Source organism: Anopheles coluzzii, chromosome 3 (assembly GCF_943734685.1).
Source record: "Anopheles coluzzii chromosome 3, AcolN3, whole genome shotgun sequence".
Taxonomy (NCBI): Eukaryota; Metazoa; Arthropoda; class Insecta; order Diptera; family Culicidae; genus Anopheles; species Anopheles coluzzii.
This window is the reverse complement of record NC_064671.1, coordinates 48489835-48509282: the sequence shown is the minus strand read 5'-3', so window position 1 is coordinate 48509282 and position 19448 is coordinate 48489835. Positions and strand designations below refer to the sequence as shown.

Below are 19448 nucleotides of genomic sequence, written 5' to 3'. Positions count from 1 at the left end.
TCTTGAATTTGACAGGATATATAGGTGATATCCTTAGTGAGATACTGCTCAAATAATGCTGTTTGTTCCCGAAAAATAGAGTTAAGAGTTAATGTTCAGACAAATCAATACACAAAAATTCACATTTTTTTATATCTACGTGTTGCAAACTATTGCAACAGCACTCTTTCTTTCGCCCGTAGTAGTATTAGGTATTAAGTAACAAGCGTTTTCTTAAGCAGTCTTATAGTATTCTTTTATTGCGACGCCTTAGCCACAATGTTCGGGAGCCTTTGAGCGATCGGGAATATTCGACTCGATCGGTATCGGATGCTTCCCACACTACGCGTTTGTACCGCGCTCTGTCGGGAATCACGGTAGATAACACCCACAGATCGAATCTAACGTTAATTATTATTAACACTACGATAGGCATAAGTAGCAATACAATCACTAATGACAATAGCAATAATGAGGCAGGAAGAAAGAACAAGATGTCAATCTGTGAACGAATGTTACAGTAAGCATTATAATAGTGAGTCTTTAACACTTTGGGCGCTGTGTGGCTCGCTTTGGAATCACAGCTTTGTTCACTCTCCTTCTCTGTGATTGGTCTCTCATCAGCTCTCAGCAGAGCGTATTGCAGCAGGAAGAAAGAGAGAGCGCATATTGCAGAAGCGGCATCGTACGTGAGAATCGGAAAGAGAGTGAACGATCGTAAGCCAATGAACCGCTATCATCGGTCTCTTATCTTGTACTGTTTTCTCCGCAGAAAGCTAATGCAAAATGCCAGCGCCCAGAGAGTTAAGCAATACAGCAAAGCCGTTCTACTGAATAAAAGAGGCAGAGGCCGTTCTGCTAGTGAGAGGCAATTGAAATTACTACATTTTTTTCTATAGCAAAACTTCTGATAATCTTGAATGAAGTAACTGGTTTCCTGCAGCGAAAGCAGCAATAAACTTTTAACTAGGTGATATTTATTGTAACCATTATGAATCCATTTTGTGTATGTCGAAATATACCTTGCTTTTAAAAACCAGTTGTTTATCAGTGGCTCTACAACCTAGCTCGCTAGCGCACTGCCTATCAAAAATATATAGCGAGAAGAACAGGGCAGCAGTTATTTAGATTCCGTATAAGCCCGATAAGTGTTACAAATATGGATTTTTTTCTTCCTCGGGCTACTAGTCTCAAACGACCTTTTTTATTTGTTTTTATGCGAGCGTGCGAATCTTTTTTTGTTGGAACGAAGAGCGGCAACCGTCCGCTCACTAATGGGAGCGAGTGAACCTTATGATTATGAGGAGCCGGTCTCGTAGTACAGAACAATCAATCCCCAAATAGACCGCGCCGCCATACGTAGGACTGACTATCCTGCTATGGGGGGGAAGCAATTAGTCACTGAAAGTCAAGCCCACAAGTGGGTACAGGCAGGCCTTGACCGACATCGGTTGTTGAGCCAAAGAAGAAGAAGAACCTTATGATTTCCCCTGATCTTCCTCATGTTTATTATGAATTACCAGGCTTGCAAGGGAAAGTAGTTTTTATTGGCACATACTTTTAGCAGTTATATCTATAGCAATCTCTACAGGCGTCAACTCGTACGACTTAACAACATGTCCGTCATAGGTTCAAGCCCCGAATGGACCGTGGACTCATACGTAGGACTGACTATCCTGCTGCGGGTAATGAATAAGTCACTGAAAGCCAAGGCCACTAGTGGTACAGGTACAGGTGTTACGTACAGGCTATGACCGCCAATGGTTGTGGTTGTGTTGTCGCCAAAGTAGAAAAGGCTCCACTAGCAGATAGTGTCGTGTTAGTGCGTGCTACCTAAATTCGAAAGGCTATTCGATTAGAAAATTAATGCGGAACGCAAAGCAGCGAATCGCAGCAGCTACAGTGAAAGAAGTGTTACCTTGTAACGTATCGAAGCAAACATCGCGAGTGAAGCTACCGGAAATCAAACTACCCAAATTTGACGGTTCTTTGCAGAATTGGACGACGTTTCGTGATGATTTCCAAACCCTGATAGATGCGGCGCCGGAGCTAAATGAAGTGGATAAGCTTACGTATTTGATTTCATGTCTAACATAAGATTCAAAGCGCGAGATTGAAGTGATAGAAGTTACCACGGCGAATTAAAGCGTTGCCTGGGATTTATTATGCACCAGATATGAGAATAAATATCTAACGCCAGGACTCCACACAGCATAACACGGAGCGCAACATAACAACTGACAGCTGCTAAACGCTTCATAAAACGCTTTATTGCCGGTACCATGTTTCGAATATCCTTAGTAGGCCGCTCATTTTTCGTTGAAAAGCTACCAACCTACTGCGATGACCGATAGTTAATGAAACGCTTAACCTCCTTTCCCAAGCATTTTCTCAAGCGTTTGGCAGCTGTCAGTTGTTATGTTGCGCTCCGTGTTATGCTCTGTGGAGTCCTGGCGTAATAGTGAAATCTCATGTAGACTCTATTTTTGCCATCTCTCCGATCAAAAAAGAATGGCCGGAATCTATCGATCGATGAATTTGAGTGAAATTTGAAAATGGGGCCCTTTTCGTTTTAAGGTCGTAGGCTGAAATTTCAGCCTGTCAGCTGTTTGCATTATATCGCAGTTTTCGAGCAGCTATCGAGCGGGTCGGTCTGGTGGTACAGTCGTCAACTCGAACGACTTAACAACATGCTCGTCATAGGTTCAAGTCCCGAATAGACCGTGCCCCCATCCGTAGGACTGACTATCCTGCTACGGTAACAAAAAGTCACTGAAAACCAAGCCCACTACACTAGTGGGTACAGGCAGGCCTTGACCGGCAGCGGTTGTTGTGCCAAAAAAAAAAGAAAAAAGAAAAGAGATCTAAGTGGGTATAAATATACAGGTGGGCTGTATGAATTTAGAAGGTTGATTTTTATCGCATCTGTTTCTGAATGAAGATTTTAAGAGTGTTTTGTGTATTCGTCAAGCCTCCAGAAAGCCTGTTTGAGCAAAGGTTTCAACCAGCCCTGCAAAATGTCATGAGCATCACGAGATTTTCACCAACGAAAACAATGAACATATCCGTGGTAGCTTGATGCTCATTGCTGATAGTCAATAAAAGAGCGTCATGACATGCAGAACACAACATGTGAATACTTGAGTTCAACGCGATACTCTGACTGACAAGCTTAACTTAATGCCGGCGCAAGCATAATCATGATTTTTTTCTGGCTGCGAACAGTGCTACCAAATGCCACTGTTTCAATCATCAACACTCATGACTGAAACGAAGCTCAAATCAGATCACGTACACAACTGAGATGATCAGGGACGATACTCAAAGGCCGCGGGGCCACGGGTCTTTCTCAAGCTGAGAAAACGTTCTCAAGCACTCATTTAAGTTTCTCAAGCACTCAAAACTTGTTCTCAGACTCAAGCCCGTGGCCGTCGTCAGTTTTTTCTCACCCTGAGAGACTGATATAGACACTCAAGCTTTATTTAGAGCTTTAAATAGAAAAACAGTTTTTAATCGCATATTTTTTTAACGTTTTAAATTATAAACATTGAATACATTTTCCAAAGTGATTTCCGATAAACAAATAGCACAATTCTCTATATTTCAGTTAGCCGATCGCTGCATCGTCAACTTTCTCAAAGATTCTCAAAACCGATTTTGTTCCGATTCGACAATCTCATGAGTGCTTGAGAATCCCCATGGCCCCGCGGCCTAATTTAGCACCCAACTTTTGGTCACTCACTTGGTCACGACATTGTTGTCGACGATAATCGCGACATTCTTGGAATATACTTGGCGCGTGGGCTCTAGCTACAAAATGAGCATGCTTTCTCCCTCTATCTGTTTTGATGGTCTGTCGGGTCAAACAGAGCGAGAAAACATGCTCATTTTGTTTCTTGGAACCACTCACACGCAATGCATATCTCCCGTGACCATCGCGATGATCACCGACTGAAAATGTCGCGACCAAGTGATTGAACACGAGTTGGTTGCACACAATGTCACCAAGCATGCGATGGTCGTACCAACTGTTTGGGGCTCATCTCTGATCTTCGCAGTAGAGCTCGTGATGCTGAGATGATTTTGTTTCAACCAGAATTTGTCATGACTTTGTCAGTGACATTTTGCAAAATTGATCACAGCAAAAAAAAGTCGTGATATAGTGACTGACCAAGCGATGGTCGCAAACATGTCATAAGCATGTATTGGTCACATCAATCGTTCTGAGTATCACCTTTGATTCTCACAACTGAGTACGTGACGCTGAAATGGATTTGGTTTCAGTCAGATTTTTTTTATGACATTGATAGTGACATTTTGCAGCACTGGTTTCAACCGTTCTGTCAAAAAGTGACATTCAAATTTGATTATAAAAAAAACAAGGTATGATTCACGCTAGTTTTTGTGTGTGGTGTTGACATGATTACAGCCGCCAACTGTCAAACTCCATGTAAAAAAGCTGGCTTGTATTGTGACCCTATATCGGATTTGTGTGTGTATTTTTATCATCATATATCAATTGCTTTAAACACGTGGAGAACAGTAATGTCTCATTGTATGTTAATTTACTTACCAAAATGTCCATATCTATGTACAGTCTGTTTTCTTCCATTGCCACTTGTGGATGATGATCACCACTGTAATTAAAATTATCAAAATACGAAAAACATTAACAACCAAGTTCGAAGCTTCATAATCGTAATAATATAGCGGTCTCGAAACGGTTTTCAATGGTTCAAAATAACATGTAGCATTGTTTACACCTTGATTTAAGCTTATTGGTTAAACTTCCTTCACTATTGAAGTTTACATTTTTAGTTCGATCGTCGAGTTCTAGACCTCTCATATAAAATGTTATACATAAAGCAGTCAAGTTACCTGGAACGCACATAAACTCCTCTCCAATTATTTGCTTTCCAACGAAATTTCGTACGACGTTTGTAGTAGATGAATAAAGTGCTTGCCAATACTGTAACAGTAATAACCGCGACTAGCACACATATTACCGGTACCTTTTGAAGAAAGAAGAACCGGAAAACACGTACAAAGGTTACATAACTTTTTGCTGAAAAACTGGGCAGTATCACAAACAACACACCACTCACAACTCACCAATATAGATGTAGAGTTAAGGTTCGGAGGAACTGTAAAACAAAACGATTAGTTTAATGAAATTAAATAATGTGGGACGCATGCTTACTTTTATAGGTAGGTATTATCCGTTCGCAGTAATTATTGCCGTCAATGAAAGAAGCAGTTAGCACAAAACTGGTGCTGCTAGTTGGTACGATCTCATCAACGAAGAATGTGTGGGTATTGGTGGCCATGGGATCTACGGAAACGGAGCAGAGTATTGCTCCGGTAAGCTCTGAACGTATCCTTAGCATGCAACAGAGACAGTGAAACCAAAACATACATCATTAGATCAGAGCGTTGGTGTTTGATTTGACCTTGTAAACCCTTACGCCAGTTGAAGTTGAACGATATCAGTTGACGATGGTTGTCGCCAGGTGACGGGTTTTAAAGTACGCCATGTTACGATTATTTCAGATCCTTCGTGTCGACAGCCAAGCAGAAAATCAGGAAACCTATTCAAACGCTCACAGTTACATACGGTGTCGTTGGTACAGGTTCCTGGAAGCAAGCCACAAGCAATGAGATATTTGTTTTAATTAGCACTCCACTAATAATTGGTCCCATAAGCCATATTAACTGTAGCTGAAGTGTTGCATATTTTCTACAAAATACCTAATAACTGTAAATCGTGTTCTAAAACATTGCTTTTAAGAAACACGACCGTTAACGTTTTAAGTTACGAAAATGTGAAGAGACCAGGCATACACAAGCAATCATTTTACAGAAACTTTGTTGTGTAATGATGAAAAAACAAACAAACAAAGGGGATGAATCTTGTTATAAATAAAAAAGCTTTTCATTCGAAGTTGTTATAACATTTTCTGCTGTTCTGTTATCTGGCTTTACTAAATTGGTGAACAGAGCCGCCCTTTTCTCCTCATATATTTCGTAAAAGATTTTTTAAACTTTGTTTATCAATCTTTCTCATCAACGAGAAACTTTATGAGTATTTTTGTAAAATTAATTTGGCTTTTATGATAACCAAAGCTTGACGTTCACTGGAATATGTCACACGTGTAACCAAACACCAGGCGTCTCCATTAATGAACACAACAAGAAAAACAAACAGAAATGTTGCAAGATTTTAAATTTTGAAAATTAAAAAAAGCGATTTGACGGTTCCATGGCATCAATTCGCATATATTAGCAGCATGTCCTTCGTCAGTTCAAACCCTGGATGGATTGTGCCCCTTATACGTAGGACTGTTTATCATCCTATTATTAGTGGGTTTAAACGGATTCAACGCCCGCGGGGACCCGTCGCTAAAAGGGCCCAAATATAACTTACATTTTAGTGTCAGAGATGGTGGAGGGGGGGGGGGGGGGAGGAGGAGCACATTATTATAACCGGTTAGGGCAAGCTTAATCTATATTTGTTGCACAATGTCTATGTTTAATGGCATAGAGGTTTTAATTTACATAAAGCTGAAGCAAAAACAATGTAAATACCCCATACTATTATACTCTTTGTGGACGGTTTTTGCCATTTAAAGTGGTTCTCATTAACAAGATTTATAAGGATGTAGTAGGCAAATATATCAGCATCAGCTTCGTCTAATCATGTGGGTCGTAAGTAATGAAAACCATAAGCTTACCTTTAGATCCGCCAGTTGCGTTAGGCAGCTAGAACAAAAATGGAAAACAAAAACAGAATCATACAAACAAGAATGTTTTTTTAGGAGATATCACACGATACGATGTTAAACATACCCGCTTTTCGGCATCCGGAAGGGACACTATGTTTCGGACACATCGCATTACCGGAAAAGAGAGTGTTGTTTAATAAACAAATGTATGGGTTACATATGCAAAGAAACTTAATGCGAAGCATTTGCCCTTAGTTCATTACCAAGTATTGGCTGTGCAGTGCGTTCGCAGTCTCTGGTATCTATTACTTTTAGCTGAACAACGAAAATATACTTGCTGCCGATGAAATCGTTAATGTTGAAGCTGTGTGTATTCGATTCCACTGGAAGCATTATTTCTCTCATACTGGAGTGCTGACCACCCCAGGCAAGATCGTTGTTTGTTCCACGTCGGACGCTGCAATTTGTATAAATTTCTGTATTTTTGATGCGATCCGAACCGTTAACCGGAAAATACCTTACCCAAGATATATGGCTTTTAGATTAACATTTTCCGGCAACTCAGTTTTATTGAAAGTACCGAGGGTCCAGCTAACGATGAGCTGATTAGTGGTAATTTTAATAATGGCTGATGTGTTGAGCAGTTCGGGTAAATGCTCAGCGTAGTGGCAGGAGCATAACCCCTCCACACAGTCTGGCACCTCGATCACATCCGTCACTCTGGTGGGTAAGTTTAATGTTTCTACCTGTATCGAATATGTACAGTGCTGTTGGATTGGACACGTGTGTTTAAATACGCCATTCAGATCCGATGGTATTGTAACTTCCGTAGTTTCCTGGCAGAAAACAGTATGTATGTTAAGCATGTCCGTTTAATATTTCCTATGGTAAAGATTTTGCTGAGCATAAGTGTATGTATTCTATTAAAGTAATATTTAACTTAAAGCATTTGATAATGATTAGGGGCAGGTAGGTAAAGACGGACACTACGGGTAAGATGGACACTTCTCATAAATGCATGAAAAAGGTAATTTTCCAATAATTCATCAATGCAGCATACAAATAGAAAGTGAACCAACACGTTTGAGAACATATTTGGCATAATAAATATGCCAAATTGATTAAATTCACGAAAAAAGTGAAATATTTGGTTGCAAACAATAAATGTAAAATGTCGTTATAATATTAAGATTTTTTAAAATATTTGTAGTTCACTGTTTTTTTTTATCATTGACAGTGTCATTTTTAAATAGCATTCGTGCTGCGCGATCTTCTACGTGTTTAATTATTTAAATTAAAGACCTGAGCGATCATTTAAATTAAAGAAATGTTTAATGTCTACCGAGCGCGGTCTTGATGTCACAACGGCTTCTAAAAAATGTATCCCAAACACGAATGACATTGCTTGTTATGCGAGATTTTTCTCGTTAAAAGGAGTATTTGTTGAGCATTTAGGTTTACTCGCTATGCGAAAAACTTATTATAAGAGGTATTTCGCTACTTCGTTATGCGGGGTTCCATTGTAAATGATTTAAGTATTGAAAACTTTATATAGATTTTGGACCTAGATATAACCAGAAACAATTTTTCAAAGTCTTCTGTGTGAAATGTTATTTTGCCGTATTTTTTTACATCGTACTTTAACAGAAACTGATATCTTTTGGTTTAATAGTATAGCTGACATTAATTCAAGTTTAACCAAATATGCGTTAATGCCAGTTACAATAAGGCACAAATTCGATTCAAGGCAAAACTTCTTCTTCTTGATGTTCATTTTCAAGCATCTGTGGTTTTAGAAAAACTATTGTTAGGGTTTTTTTTTGAAATGTATGTAATTATTGTTTTATTTCTTTCAAATATGAAATGAACAGGTTTGCCAAAGCAAGATCGTTCTGAAATTGTTAATTGTATATCAAATTCCACAGTTTTCAATCTATATATATATATATATATATATATATATATATATATATATATATATATATATATATATATATATATATATATATATATACATATACATATATATATATATATATATATATATATATATATATATATATATATATATATATATATATATATATACACATATATATATATATATATATATATATATATATATATATATATATATATATATATATATATATATATATATATATATATGTATATGTATATATATATGTATATATATATATATATATATATATATATATATATATATATATATATATATATATATATATATATATATATATATATATATATATATATATATATATATAGTGCATGGGTTTAGCCAAAAAATTAATGATTCTGACTGCATTGCACAATATTTATCATTTCAAAGTGGCTTTTCAAAAAGGGAATCTATTTTGCATTTCACAATGAATATGCCAAATCAGTGCAATTTGCACTAAGAATTGTTTAATTAAGTAAACTGCGTGTCCCCGATTCCGCGTATAGCAATTACCGTGTATAGCTCAGGGACTATCTGTATATTTATCACAAAAGAATAGAACATTAATAATTGATGCAAAAACATAGTCAGGTTCAGTTTGATTTGATGGTATATAAAAAATGATTTAAAGCTAAAAGTAAGCATACATAGCATTACAAATGCATACCGCACTAACAACGATCGGAGCACATTTGATGTGTTTATGATTTTCAAAGGGGCTGTCCTTGAGCATACATTTTTCGGAATCAATATGCGTTATGGTCACGACGTAATCGGTCGTTTCTGGCAGCGTTGAGTTCCACCAGACGTGCAGCTTGACGTGCTGGTCGCTGCGAAACGGCGTCACTATCAGTCCTGGCAATGGAAAAATGAGAAATGGGGAACGAGTGTTGCTGGCGTAACAAATGAAAATAGAAACAGAAATAATTTACCGTAAAGCTCCTCTGTGGCGCACACCTGGAACGAGGGTGAGAATATTATTATAAGACGACTCAACTTATTATCACTCTTACATTACCTTTCCTACGTTAAGTGCTGTGAAAACCATTAGTAAAAGATTGAAGCTTTTGCTGAAAACCTCCATTAAAATGTCATTTTATGGTGGTGCGACTGAGAGGTCGTGAACAGCAAAGGTAGTAATGTTTTGCGTATCCTATCATACGTACAATCGCTGCTGTTGTAGCTTGCTCATTTCATGCACAACTTATCCAACACGGCACACGACAGGGCACACGCTATGACATGACAAACGATAAACGATAAATATCAAAAGTTGTGATTAGTTTCTGTGTATGACATATCGGTTTGTACCATACCGTTTATGAATTATAAATAAAAACATATTTGCTAGGAAATGTGTTTGGCCGGTCTCGTGGTACAGTCGTCAATTCGTACGACTTAACAACATACCCGCCATGGGTTCAAGCCTCGAATGGACCAAGCCCCCTTACGTAACACTGACTATCCTGCTATGGGTAATCTATAAATTACTCAAATCCAAGCCCACTAGTGTTACAGGCAGGCGTTGACCGACAATGGTTGTTGTGCCAAAGAAGCAGAGGTGTGGTTATTAGGAACTGTGTGATACTTTCTGGAACGCACCTAAGATTCCTATCCGACTGCAACTATTGTTAGACAGATTCCGACTCCGGCAAAATGTAATATATATATATATATATATATATATATATATATAATATATATATATATATAGTGCATGGGTTTAGCCAAAAAATTAATGATTCTGACTGCATTGCACAATATTTATCATTTCAAAGTGGCTTTTCAAAAAGGGAATCTATTTTGCATTTCACAATGAATATGCCAAATCAGTGCAATTTGCACTATGAATTGTTTAATTAAGTAAACTGCGTGTCCCCGATTCCGCGTATAGCAATTACCGTGTATAGCTCAGGGACTATCTGTATATTTATCACAAAAGAATAGAACATTAATAATTGATGCAAAAACATAGTCAGGTTCAGTTTGATTTGATGGTATATAAAAAATGATTTAAAGCTAAAAGTAAGCATACATAGCATTACAAATGCATACCGCACTAACAACGATCGGAGCACATTTGATGTGTTTATGATTTTCAAAGGGGCTGTCCTTGAGCATACATTTTTCGGAATCAATATGCGTTATGGTCACGACGTAATCGGTCGTTTCTGGCAGCGTTGAGTTCCACCAGACGTGCAGCTTGACGTGCTGGTCGCTGCGAAACGGCGTCACTATCAGTCCTGGCAATGGAAAAATGAGAAATGGGGAACGAGTGTTGCTGGCGTAACAAATGAAAATAGAAACAGAAATAATTTACCGTAAAGCTCCTCTGTGGCGCACACCTGGAACGAGGGTGAGAATATTATTATAAGACGACTCAACTTATTATCACTCTTACATTACCTTTCCTACGTTAAGTGCTGTGAAAACCATTAGTAAAAGATTGAAGCTTTTGCTGAAAACCTCCATTAAAATGTCATTTTATGGTGGTGCGACTGAGAGGTCGTGAACAGCAAAGGTAGTAATGTTTTGCGTATCCTATCATACGTACAATCGCTGCTGTTGTAGCTTGCTCATTTCATGCACAACTTATCCAACACGGCACACGACAGGGCACACGCTATGACATGACAAACGATAAACGATAAATATCAAAAGTTGTGATTAGTTTCTGTGTATGACATATCGGTTTGTACCATACCGTTTATGAATTATAAATAAAAACATATTTGCTAGGAAATGTGTTTGGCCGGTCTCGTGGTACAGTCGTCAATTCGTACGACTTAACAACATACCCGCCATGGGTTCAAGCCTCGAATGGACCAAGCCCCCTTACGTAACACTGACTATCCTGCTATGGGTAATCTATAAATTACTCAAATCCAAGCCCACTAGTGTTACAGGCAGGCCTTGACCGACAATGGTTGTTGTGCCAAAGAAGCAGAGGTGTGGTTATTAGGAACTGTGTGATACTTTCTGGAACGCACCTAAGATTCCTATCCGACTGCAACTATTGTTAGACAGATTCCGACTCCGGCAAAATGGGTATCACTAGATCCGTTCGGAGAATGACTCGGAGTCGACACCAGATTTTTGCAAAGGATGCAAAGGATGGCAAAAAGCGTAGTAATTCTGTTCAACGTTTTCCAGTCTTCTTGGTTGTAAGGTCAGTAACGTAAATGATACTCAAACCAGGGAGACGGTCCATTCTTGTCTCGAATCCTCGACGAGCATGTTGTTAAGTCATGCGAGTTGACGACTTTACCACGGGATTGGCTCAGTTCAATTTGTATAATAATAATAATTATGAATATTTATAATAATAATGAAATAATTATAATAAAAAATGATTAACAAGCCTGCTTCGAAACAGAATTAAACAATTAGCCACTATCAGAATCTCGATCGAATTCAGGAAAGATCGTAGCTACTGTCAAAATAACATAAAATGATGGTTTCCCTGGATGTTTTTTTTTACATTTTGCCATTATTTTACGTATAACTGAGCAGGATACTCATGAAATAAATGAAAGCAACCGTTGTATTTAGGCAACTACAAATATCGTTCCTCTTCGAACGAGTTTGGGAAAGAGGCTGAATTTATCACTTCAGTGCGTAGTTAATTTGTTCGTTTTGTTGGGAAATTACCCGAATGTTCAAAAGTATATTTCCACCTCAACAGAAGTGGTTATGCAGAAAGTATGCTTAAGTTCAGAATTTATTTTCAATCACAACAAATAGCTCAAATTTTTTGCAGCTTTTTAAATATAAATAAGATATACAGTCTCCTTCAATGTTTTGTTTCAGGCATCATGGCAATAGAAAATAAAAATACACACAATCTTAAATTTTATGAAGTCACTATAAATAAAATCGTACGATTTATTCTGCCGATAAGTTTACCGCGATGCCTGGTTGTGAAGAGCTTCGTTTAGCAGCCCAACGATCCTCGCAGACCGATCGTTTTCAGGCGCTCAAGGCTCGACAACTGCAGTAAGAGTGGCTTACTCCAGAGAGAAAGCTCGTGAACGGCTGGCTTCATTCCTTCATGATTTCGAAGTTGAAATGATTTACTTATTTGTTATGCCAGCAAGAATCGACAAATCAAAAACACGAATCGACAAAATGTATCAACAAGTAAATCATTTAAACTTTGATTCAAGCAGCTAGTTTATATTTGTATTTTTAAAAACTTTTTGGAGGTTTATTGTGGTACATTTATACAAACATCATCGTTAGATCTTACGATTACGGGATTGATGGTTTTCAGCGTGTCCGTGTAACTTTGTCGAGCGTTAGATATTTACCAGGTGTTCACGAAACAATCTTCGTGTTTCGTTAAACACGATGCAATGCTACCCAGCACAACATGCATCAAGCTATAATATCCTGTAGCAATGTTAGACGTATGCGTGACAAACGTGGACATTACTTCACATGACAGTTTTCAGTATATTGTTTGCATCGTATTTTCTAGCAAATACTACAACGTACACACATAAAGCACACAGCGAATGAAACATTCACGGGATAATTTGATTACTTTGTCACTCCGAGCGACACAGTGACCTTTCCATTTCCTTTAACAAATCAACATAGAACGAAATGGTACCTAGTTTATTCTGCAAATATGTCAATAAGGTAAATTAATTCGCCAACCGTTAACGAGTGTAGAGTGGAAGCAGTTGCATTAAAGTATATAAACACTCCCAGGAAATTGAGGCTTCATATTAGCAGTGCACATAAATTGCACTATACCCAACATATGCTTAGATGCTACGCAGAATTTTAATTCCCCATTGTAATGAGAAGAGCGCCTAGCATATACTGGATTCATTATGCAGTCGTTTGTTGCGACTATACGCTATGACTTGACGCAGATTTCTAGGTATACTGCTCTATAAATTGTCGTAGTCTTTATAGCATGGGTGGTCCATTTTTCTTCTTCTTCTTCTTCTTATTTGGCTCAACAGCTGTTGTCGGCCAAGGCCTGCCTGTAGCACTAATAGGGCTTGGCTCTTAGTAACTTATTGATTATTAACATAGCAGGATAGTCAGTTCTACGTATGGGTGGGAGGAGGCTGGCATAGTCCATACGGGACTTCAACCCAAGATGGATAAGTGGTGCAAGTTGACGACTGTACTACTGCATCGGTCCAATTAATTTACCTGATTCAAATACGAACTTTTGGTATAACGCTTTGTAAAAAATATAATTGATTCGTGGCTTTTTCTTGACCCCGAACATTCAATAGAAATCTAAAAAAACAAACTGTTAATGAATAAGACAATAGAATGGCCAAGTTAAATTTACCAAACGTTACTATCATCTTTCTAATCTGTTTTTCGAGCTTGGTGACTGGGCGAAAAGTGTAATAAAACCTATTTTAAGCATTCGAGCCAAAGTATACCATTTAGCATAAAATTCGAATGAGATAAAATCTGATGAAAAGTAAGATAAAATAGCATGGGATAAAATATAAAGGAATTCTTCTTCTTCTTTGGCACAACAACCGTTGTCGGTCTAGGCTTGCCTGTACCACTACTAGTGTGCTCGGGCTTTCAGTGACTTATTAATTACCATAGCAGGATAGTCAGTCCTACGTACGGGAGCACGGTACATTCGGGTCTTGGACCCATGACGGGCATGTTGTTAAGCCGTACGAGTTGACGACTGTACCATCAGACCGGTCCGTAAAAATATAAAGGAATATAAACCAACAAAGCATTTTATGTAATGTTTGACCTTTTATGGCCGGTCTGGTGGTACAGTCGTCAACTCGTTCGACATAACAACATGCCCGTCATGGGTTCAAGCCCCGAATAGACCGTGTCCCCATACGTAGGACTGACTATCCTGCTATGGTAACAATAAGTCACTGAAAGCCAAGCTCACTTCACTAGTGGGGGTACAGGCAGGCCTTGACCGACAGCGGTTGTTGTGCCAAAGAAGAAGAAGAAGATCTTTTATATTTTAAACGAATTTGTTTCTATCGTACTTTATGGCTCAACCAACGCGAGAATTTCAGTTATTTTGCATGCAATTTTAAGACTTGAGCATAAGGGAGTAGTCGATATAACGACAAGCTAAACGAGTTGTTTGACACTGTTCTGCAACCTATCAAAGGCTCCGGTAGGCTAGTTATGTTATGCGCATGGAACCGGATAACGCACCCCAGCAAGTCCTCTTAGGTCATCTACAAGGCTAGAAGGAGCGTGTTTAACCCAAGTTGATTTGGTAAGATGGCATATATGCGTTCACTATAGACCGGAATAATGAAATGACAGACGAAATGCAGTCGCGAGACCGTGAACGAATACAAAAACTGATGCAGAAGTTTCTCCAAGACCAGGCCAAGATCGCAAAGCGATTGTAGCACTAGAAACGGACTTAAATCAATGATAACATCCAGTAACTCAAATGTAATTTTTAACCAATGAAGTAGGTTTGTACTACCCCTGGGGTCTTCAAACTTTACAGTTCGTGGACCGCATGGCTCCACAAATAACGTTGTCAAGGGCTATTTTAAATTTACTTTCAGAGTGATTGAATGTTGATATCTCGTTTTGATTAGAAAATACTGAACTGAATATATAAAATTTCCACATCTTTCTTTTATTTTCGTCTATAAAAAAAAATGTTTTGATTAATTAGTCGAAAAATAAGCTATTTATTTTAACCTGTACAAAGTCATCGTAGGCCGCATGCGGCCCACGTGCCGTAGTTTGTCCTACCCCCTGTCTTACCCCATGGGTTGGCACGCCAGATCCGTAGGTCAAATGCGGCCCGAGCATTTGCATAAAATTTTATTTGAGGATGTCATTAATATTGAATTCTCAATGTTGGCTTGTGTTCCCTAATTTGGAAATATTTGAAACTAGTTTTCATTTGTGGTAATATTTTTTTTTAATTGAAGAATTATGCCTTGACTTTAATGAACTGAAAAGAAATCCGATGGATGACGCTGCAAATGCTCGTATGTGCCACTGGCAACAACTGAAAGTATGATTTGGGGATTATCAACTGCTCGAAACAAGCCATCTCATTGAATGTAATATTGAGCTCAAACATTTTGGGGCAAAGGTAAATTTCAACTTGCTCAACATCATGCAACTCAACGCAATCTTAATCGCAACGCAATCGAAGACTTGTCTTTCAGTCTTTCAAAGCAGTTTTCAAAGTTCATTTCACCACCAAAAATGAGTACCTGATACAGGGACATGTCTAAGAAATCGTTCATCAAACACTCAGACTAAAAACTTCCAAAACTATTTCATTTCATTGAACTTCTTTACCGATTACCAACCGTATCAGCAACCAAAAGGCTTCACCCGCGGGCAGTATCGATGGCGCACAGCGTTGCTATTTCTGCCGTAATCTATTGTTGCTGTTATTGTTCTCTAAACGTGGCCCAGAAACATAATACACAGCAACTAGCAACCTGCAGCAAAATAAAAAATAGGAGGGTGCGACGGTTTTCTTGACCGACCGACGAATTGACGCAAGATATCGCTACAATCTTATCAACGGGCTCACGACGCCAATTCCGATTGTAAGCATTATCAGTAAACAACTTCAGTGCCGTTCGTTTCAGTAGGACGAGCAGCGTGTTCGTGTAATCGTAGGCAAAAGCTCCCTTAATTTAGCCAGGGGTTTGGTGACAAGGGTACGATTTTTGCGCGCCAATCTGTTAAAGTCAAGCATGTACACTAATGTTCAAACTTCAGCTTCATTATGGTGATGGAATATGGAATAATGGTGATACATGATGAATGAGAAAATAAGCTTACATTTGGCATGAACTAGCCTTACTGTCGGTAAGGTGGTAGATTGGTTAAACTATCTATATATGCTTGATGTTATATCCAACCGTTTCGTCGATTGATGTATACGGTGGTGGCGGTGACGCTCACGTTGAATAAAGGTGAAAAAGACTTCAATTTTACACAAGGTTCCCGTTTTCACAACACATCACTGCACACAATAAAGCACGAATTAGCGCACGATACTTCTTGGATGTTTAATTTCTCATTAGGCGTCACCGGTTAGCACTGGCACGGGAGGTGTCACTAAAGCAAACACCGAATCAATTTATCATTTCGAGCGTGGCCAGAGAAACGGTTGCGACACACTTCTAGCGTGACACTCCCGTCACACTAAACACTAAGATAAGATACGCGTGGTACGATGTACAGAACACTAGAGAACACACACACACACACGCACGAACCGCTGCGAGGTTGGACCCGTCCGTCGAGCTTAAAGTGTCACATGCAACTGGTGCGCTGGAGCGATCAAGTTGAAAACAACCACCGAACGACGATACTCCGACAAAGTGACGCACTCTCCACACTACAGCAGCATATCGGCCGTTCTCTGCAGGATCTCACATTCCGCTCTCTGGACTCGATTGTTTACGGTTGCCTGCGTGTTACTACGTTGCATCCTCATCACCATCGTTCCCCTGGGAAACATTTTGTTCATAGTAGGCGAACAAACGGAATGTGTAAATAAACATACGAACGATGGGTAAAAAGTGCGATTTTCTTCAAGTCCCAAGTCTATGCGTGCCGGTTATTGCTCAGTAAGTGAACGTTACCCAGGCATGTTCATCGGACAATACGTGGCATGAGACAAATTTGCATTGCTTAAACATGTTTGTCCTCGATTTGTTTTAAATCAAATACCATAAGCGTTGGCGTAAAAAAAGAAGAAGAAAACTTCCACAGCTCCATTCGATAACACCCAAACACACAACGACCAGCTGGTTTCCGAAAGAATGGTTCAGCTTCTTTCGCAGACATCATAGCCTACGCCTATCGAAGTTGGTTGCCATGCCATAGTGCCATGTTGAATGTACTACACAGGTATTTGGCGATTGCCACGGGCGTGTGCGATTATTAAAAGTGTGCCAAAAACAATTAGACTCGGCGCTCATGGTTCGCGGCAACAAAATCGTTTAAATTGAAGAGCACTGCTAAAAGCATAACAAACAGCAAGCACCTTTCGCGGCAGATTGGAAAAAAGAACTAGCGAGAGATATTGGTATACGCCCACGGACGATATCGAAGATAAGTGAATTTGTGTGATGGAATTACGCGGATGCGGATGATGGTCTATCATTTTTTTTTTGTTATAGGTTTTTTATCTCTTATTTTTGTAAAGCCTAGAAAGAGACTAGCAAAATCTAACGCCACTTTGAAGAAGAGACACTCGATGAAACAAATGAGCGTTTTTTGGGAAGTTTTACCTTTGTGTCAAATGCCCCAAAGCACTCTTAATTTGATTGCTGATCTTTTATAACGGCTCCAGTTTCTTCAATTGGACTAATGTAGAAGAAATTATAAAACCCAATACAAATTCATTTATGACCTTGAAGCTCAAACGATGCATGTGGATTATATATGGCTTTTATTAAGAAGGTGAGGAGATAGAAACCCAGAAACATTAGGGGGTCGCACGTTACACGAGTTTGTACGATATGAGATGCCAGGCCATAAACGCATTTCCGACCATTAATGGCAATTTCGGCAGAACGTTATGCAAACGAGACGAAATGAAATGAAATTAGGGGAGCAAATAATGTTGGTGCGTGTTTTGGTGGTGCCAAACGCAATTTCACACTTCAACATTCTTTTGATCTTTGGTGTATTGATTCGTAAAAATCTCGCAATGAAAATGTGAAATTAGGCATGCTAATTGTCTGTAAGGTATTGTCTCTAGATGTGTGCTTTAATATTAAAGTGTGCTGTATTATGTGTTATTTGCTGGTACTATGTGCTGTTGTATGTTAAAAACGAAACTATATTTATTTGGATGGAAAATGTCTCAACAGTCAGCGCACCGATCTGATGTCTCAATTCTGCACGATCATATTTTAATGTTTTGATAGTTTTTGTTGGTAAATATTTACGCTCAAAACAAGGAACAGACAGGCAAGAATGATCGCCAGTGCGAGCAACTGCTACCGCTCGACCGAACAGTTCAATCCTAAAGCCGGATGTCTGGAGGCAGAGCTGCAGGGATTGAACACCATCGGCTCGATAAATATATGACCAAACAGATAAATATCCCTCAGCCATTAGTAATGAAATGATTGTTTATGTTTGCTACTGCTCAATCGATCATTCTTAGGGTTACGAGGCCTTTTGTACGTGCATTGCTAGTCATTCTGTAAATATCTAGTGCTGTAAAACTTGAAACATATGGCCCGTGGGAAACCGTTTCTGCTGCTAGCATATCTGCACGCACGCACTGTGTACGCTAAGCCTTTCTGTGTAAATACATTTATTGAACAATAATCAAATCAGAAAACTGGTTGCTTCCTCATCCATGATGAGTATGCTGTGCTTGAATAGTGTTTGAAGACGAAAATATGCTCCCTACCTTAACCTTAAAGCACAATTAAAGCAAAACAGACAGGACAATACTGGTACAGGCGGTCCCCGAGATACACGGTTAATGGGGACCGAAAACGGCCGCAAAATACCGCGTATCTCGAATTTCCGCGTAAGTCGAATCTTGTGATTTCCAGCTAAAATATCACAAATTTTCGTGTAATTTTGCAAGTAGGGGGCGGTTTTAGTCACTTTATGAACTATTTGATATGATTCTGACTGAATATAACTCTTTTAAACCTTTTGAAATAGTTTTGAACATTCGATCAAAACGGAAATTATTTGGCAATTTGCAATTGATGTGTCAAATCAGTACAATTTGCTCAAAGAATTGTCAAATTTAGAAAACCGCGTATCTCCGAATCCGCGTATAAGAGGTACCG

The 19448-nt window shown here is 38.8% G+C and overlaps 1 protein-coding gene across 11 annotated transcripts in view; it reads right to left on the bottom strand.

Annotated features, from left to right (window-relative positions):
* LOC120956414 (vascular endothelial growth factor receptor 1) overlaps positions 1–17121 on the bottom strand; it is a 28666-nt gene extending 11545 nt beyond the window's left edge. Inside the window, exons 1-13 of one of the 11 annotated variants that reach the window (XM_049608363.1) lie at positions 16459–17121; positions 9683–9899; positions 9597–9621; positions 9332–9519; positions 7224–7537; positions 6965–7158; positions 6826–6851; positions 6711–6738; positions 5445–5613; positions 5180–5358; positions 5092–5123; positions 4858–4991; positions 4553–4616 (exon numbers count right to left, since the gene is read on the bottom strand). In XM_049608363.1, the coding sequence (XP_049464320.1) occupies positions 4553–4616; positions 4858–4991; positions 5092–5123; positions 5180–5358; positions 5445–5613; positions 6711–6738; positions 6826–6851; positions 6965–7158; positions 7224–7537; positions 9332–9519; positions 9597–9621; positions 9683–9748 (1419 nt within the window). In that variant the 5' untranslated portion in view covers positions 9749–9899; positions 16459–17121. Of the gene's footprint in view, positions 1–4552; positions 4617–4857; positions 4992–5091; positions 5124–5179; positions 5359–5444; positions 5614–6710; positions 6739–6825; positions 6852–6964; positions 7159–7223; positions 7584–9331; positions 9520–9596; positions 9622–9682; positions 9900–10719; positions 10908–10984; positions 11010–11070; positions 11288–16458 lie in introns of those variants that run through there. The other 10 variants (XM_040377868.2, XM_049608356.1, XM_049608361.1 and 7 more) reach the window with 10 other exon arrangements.
* Positions 17122–19448: the final 2327 nt, after the last annotated feature.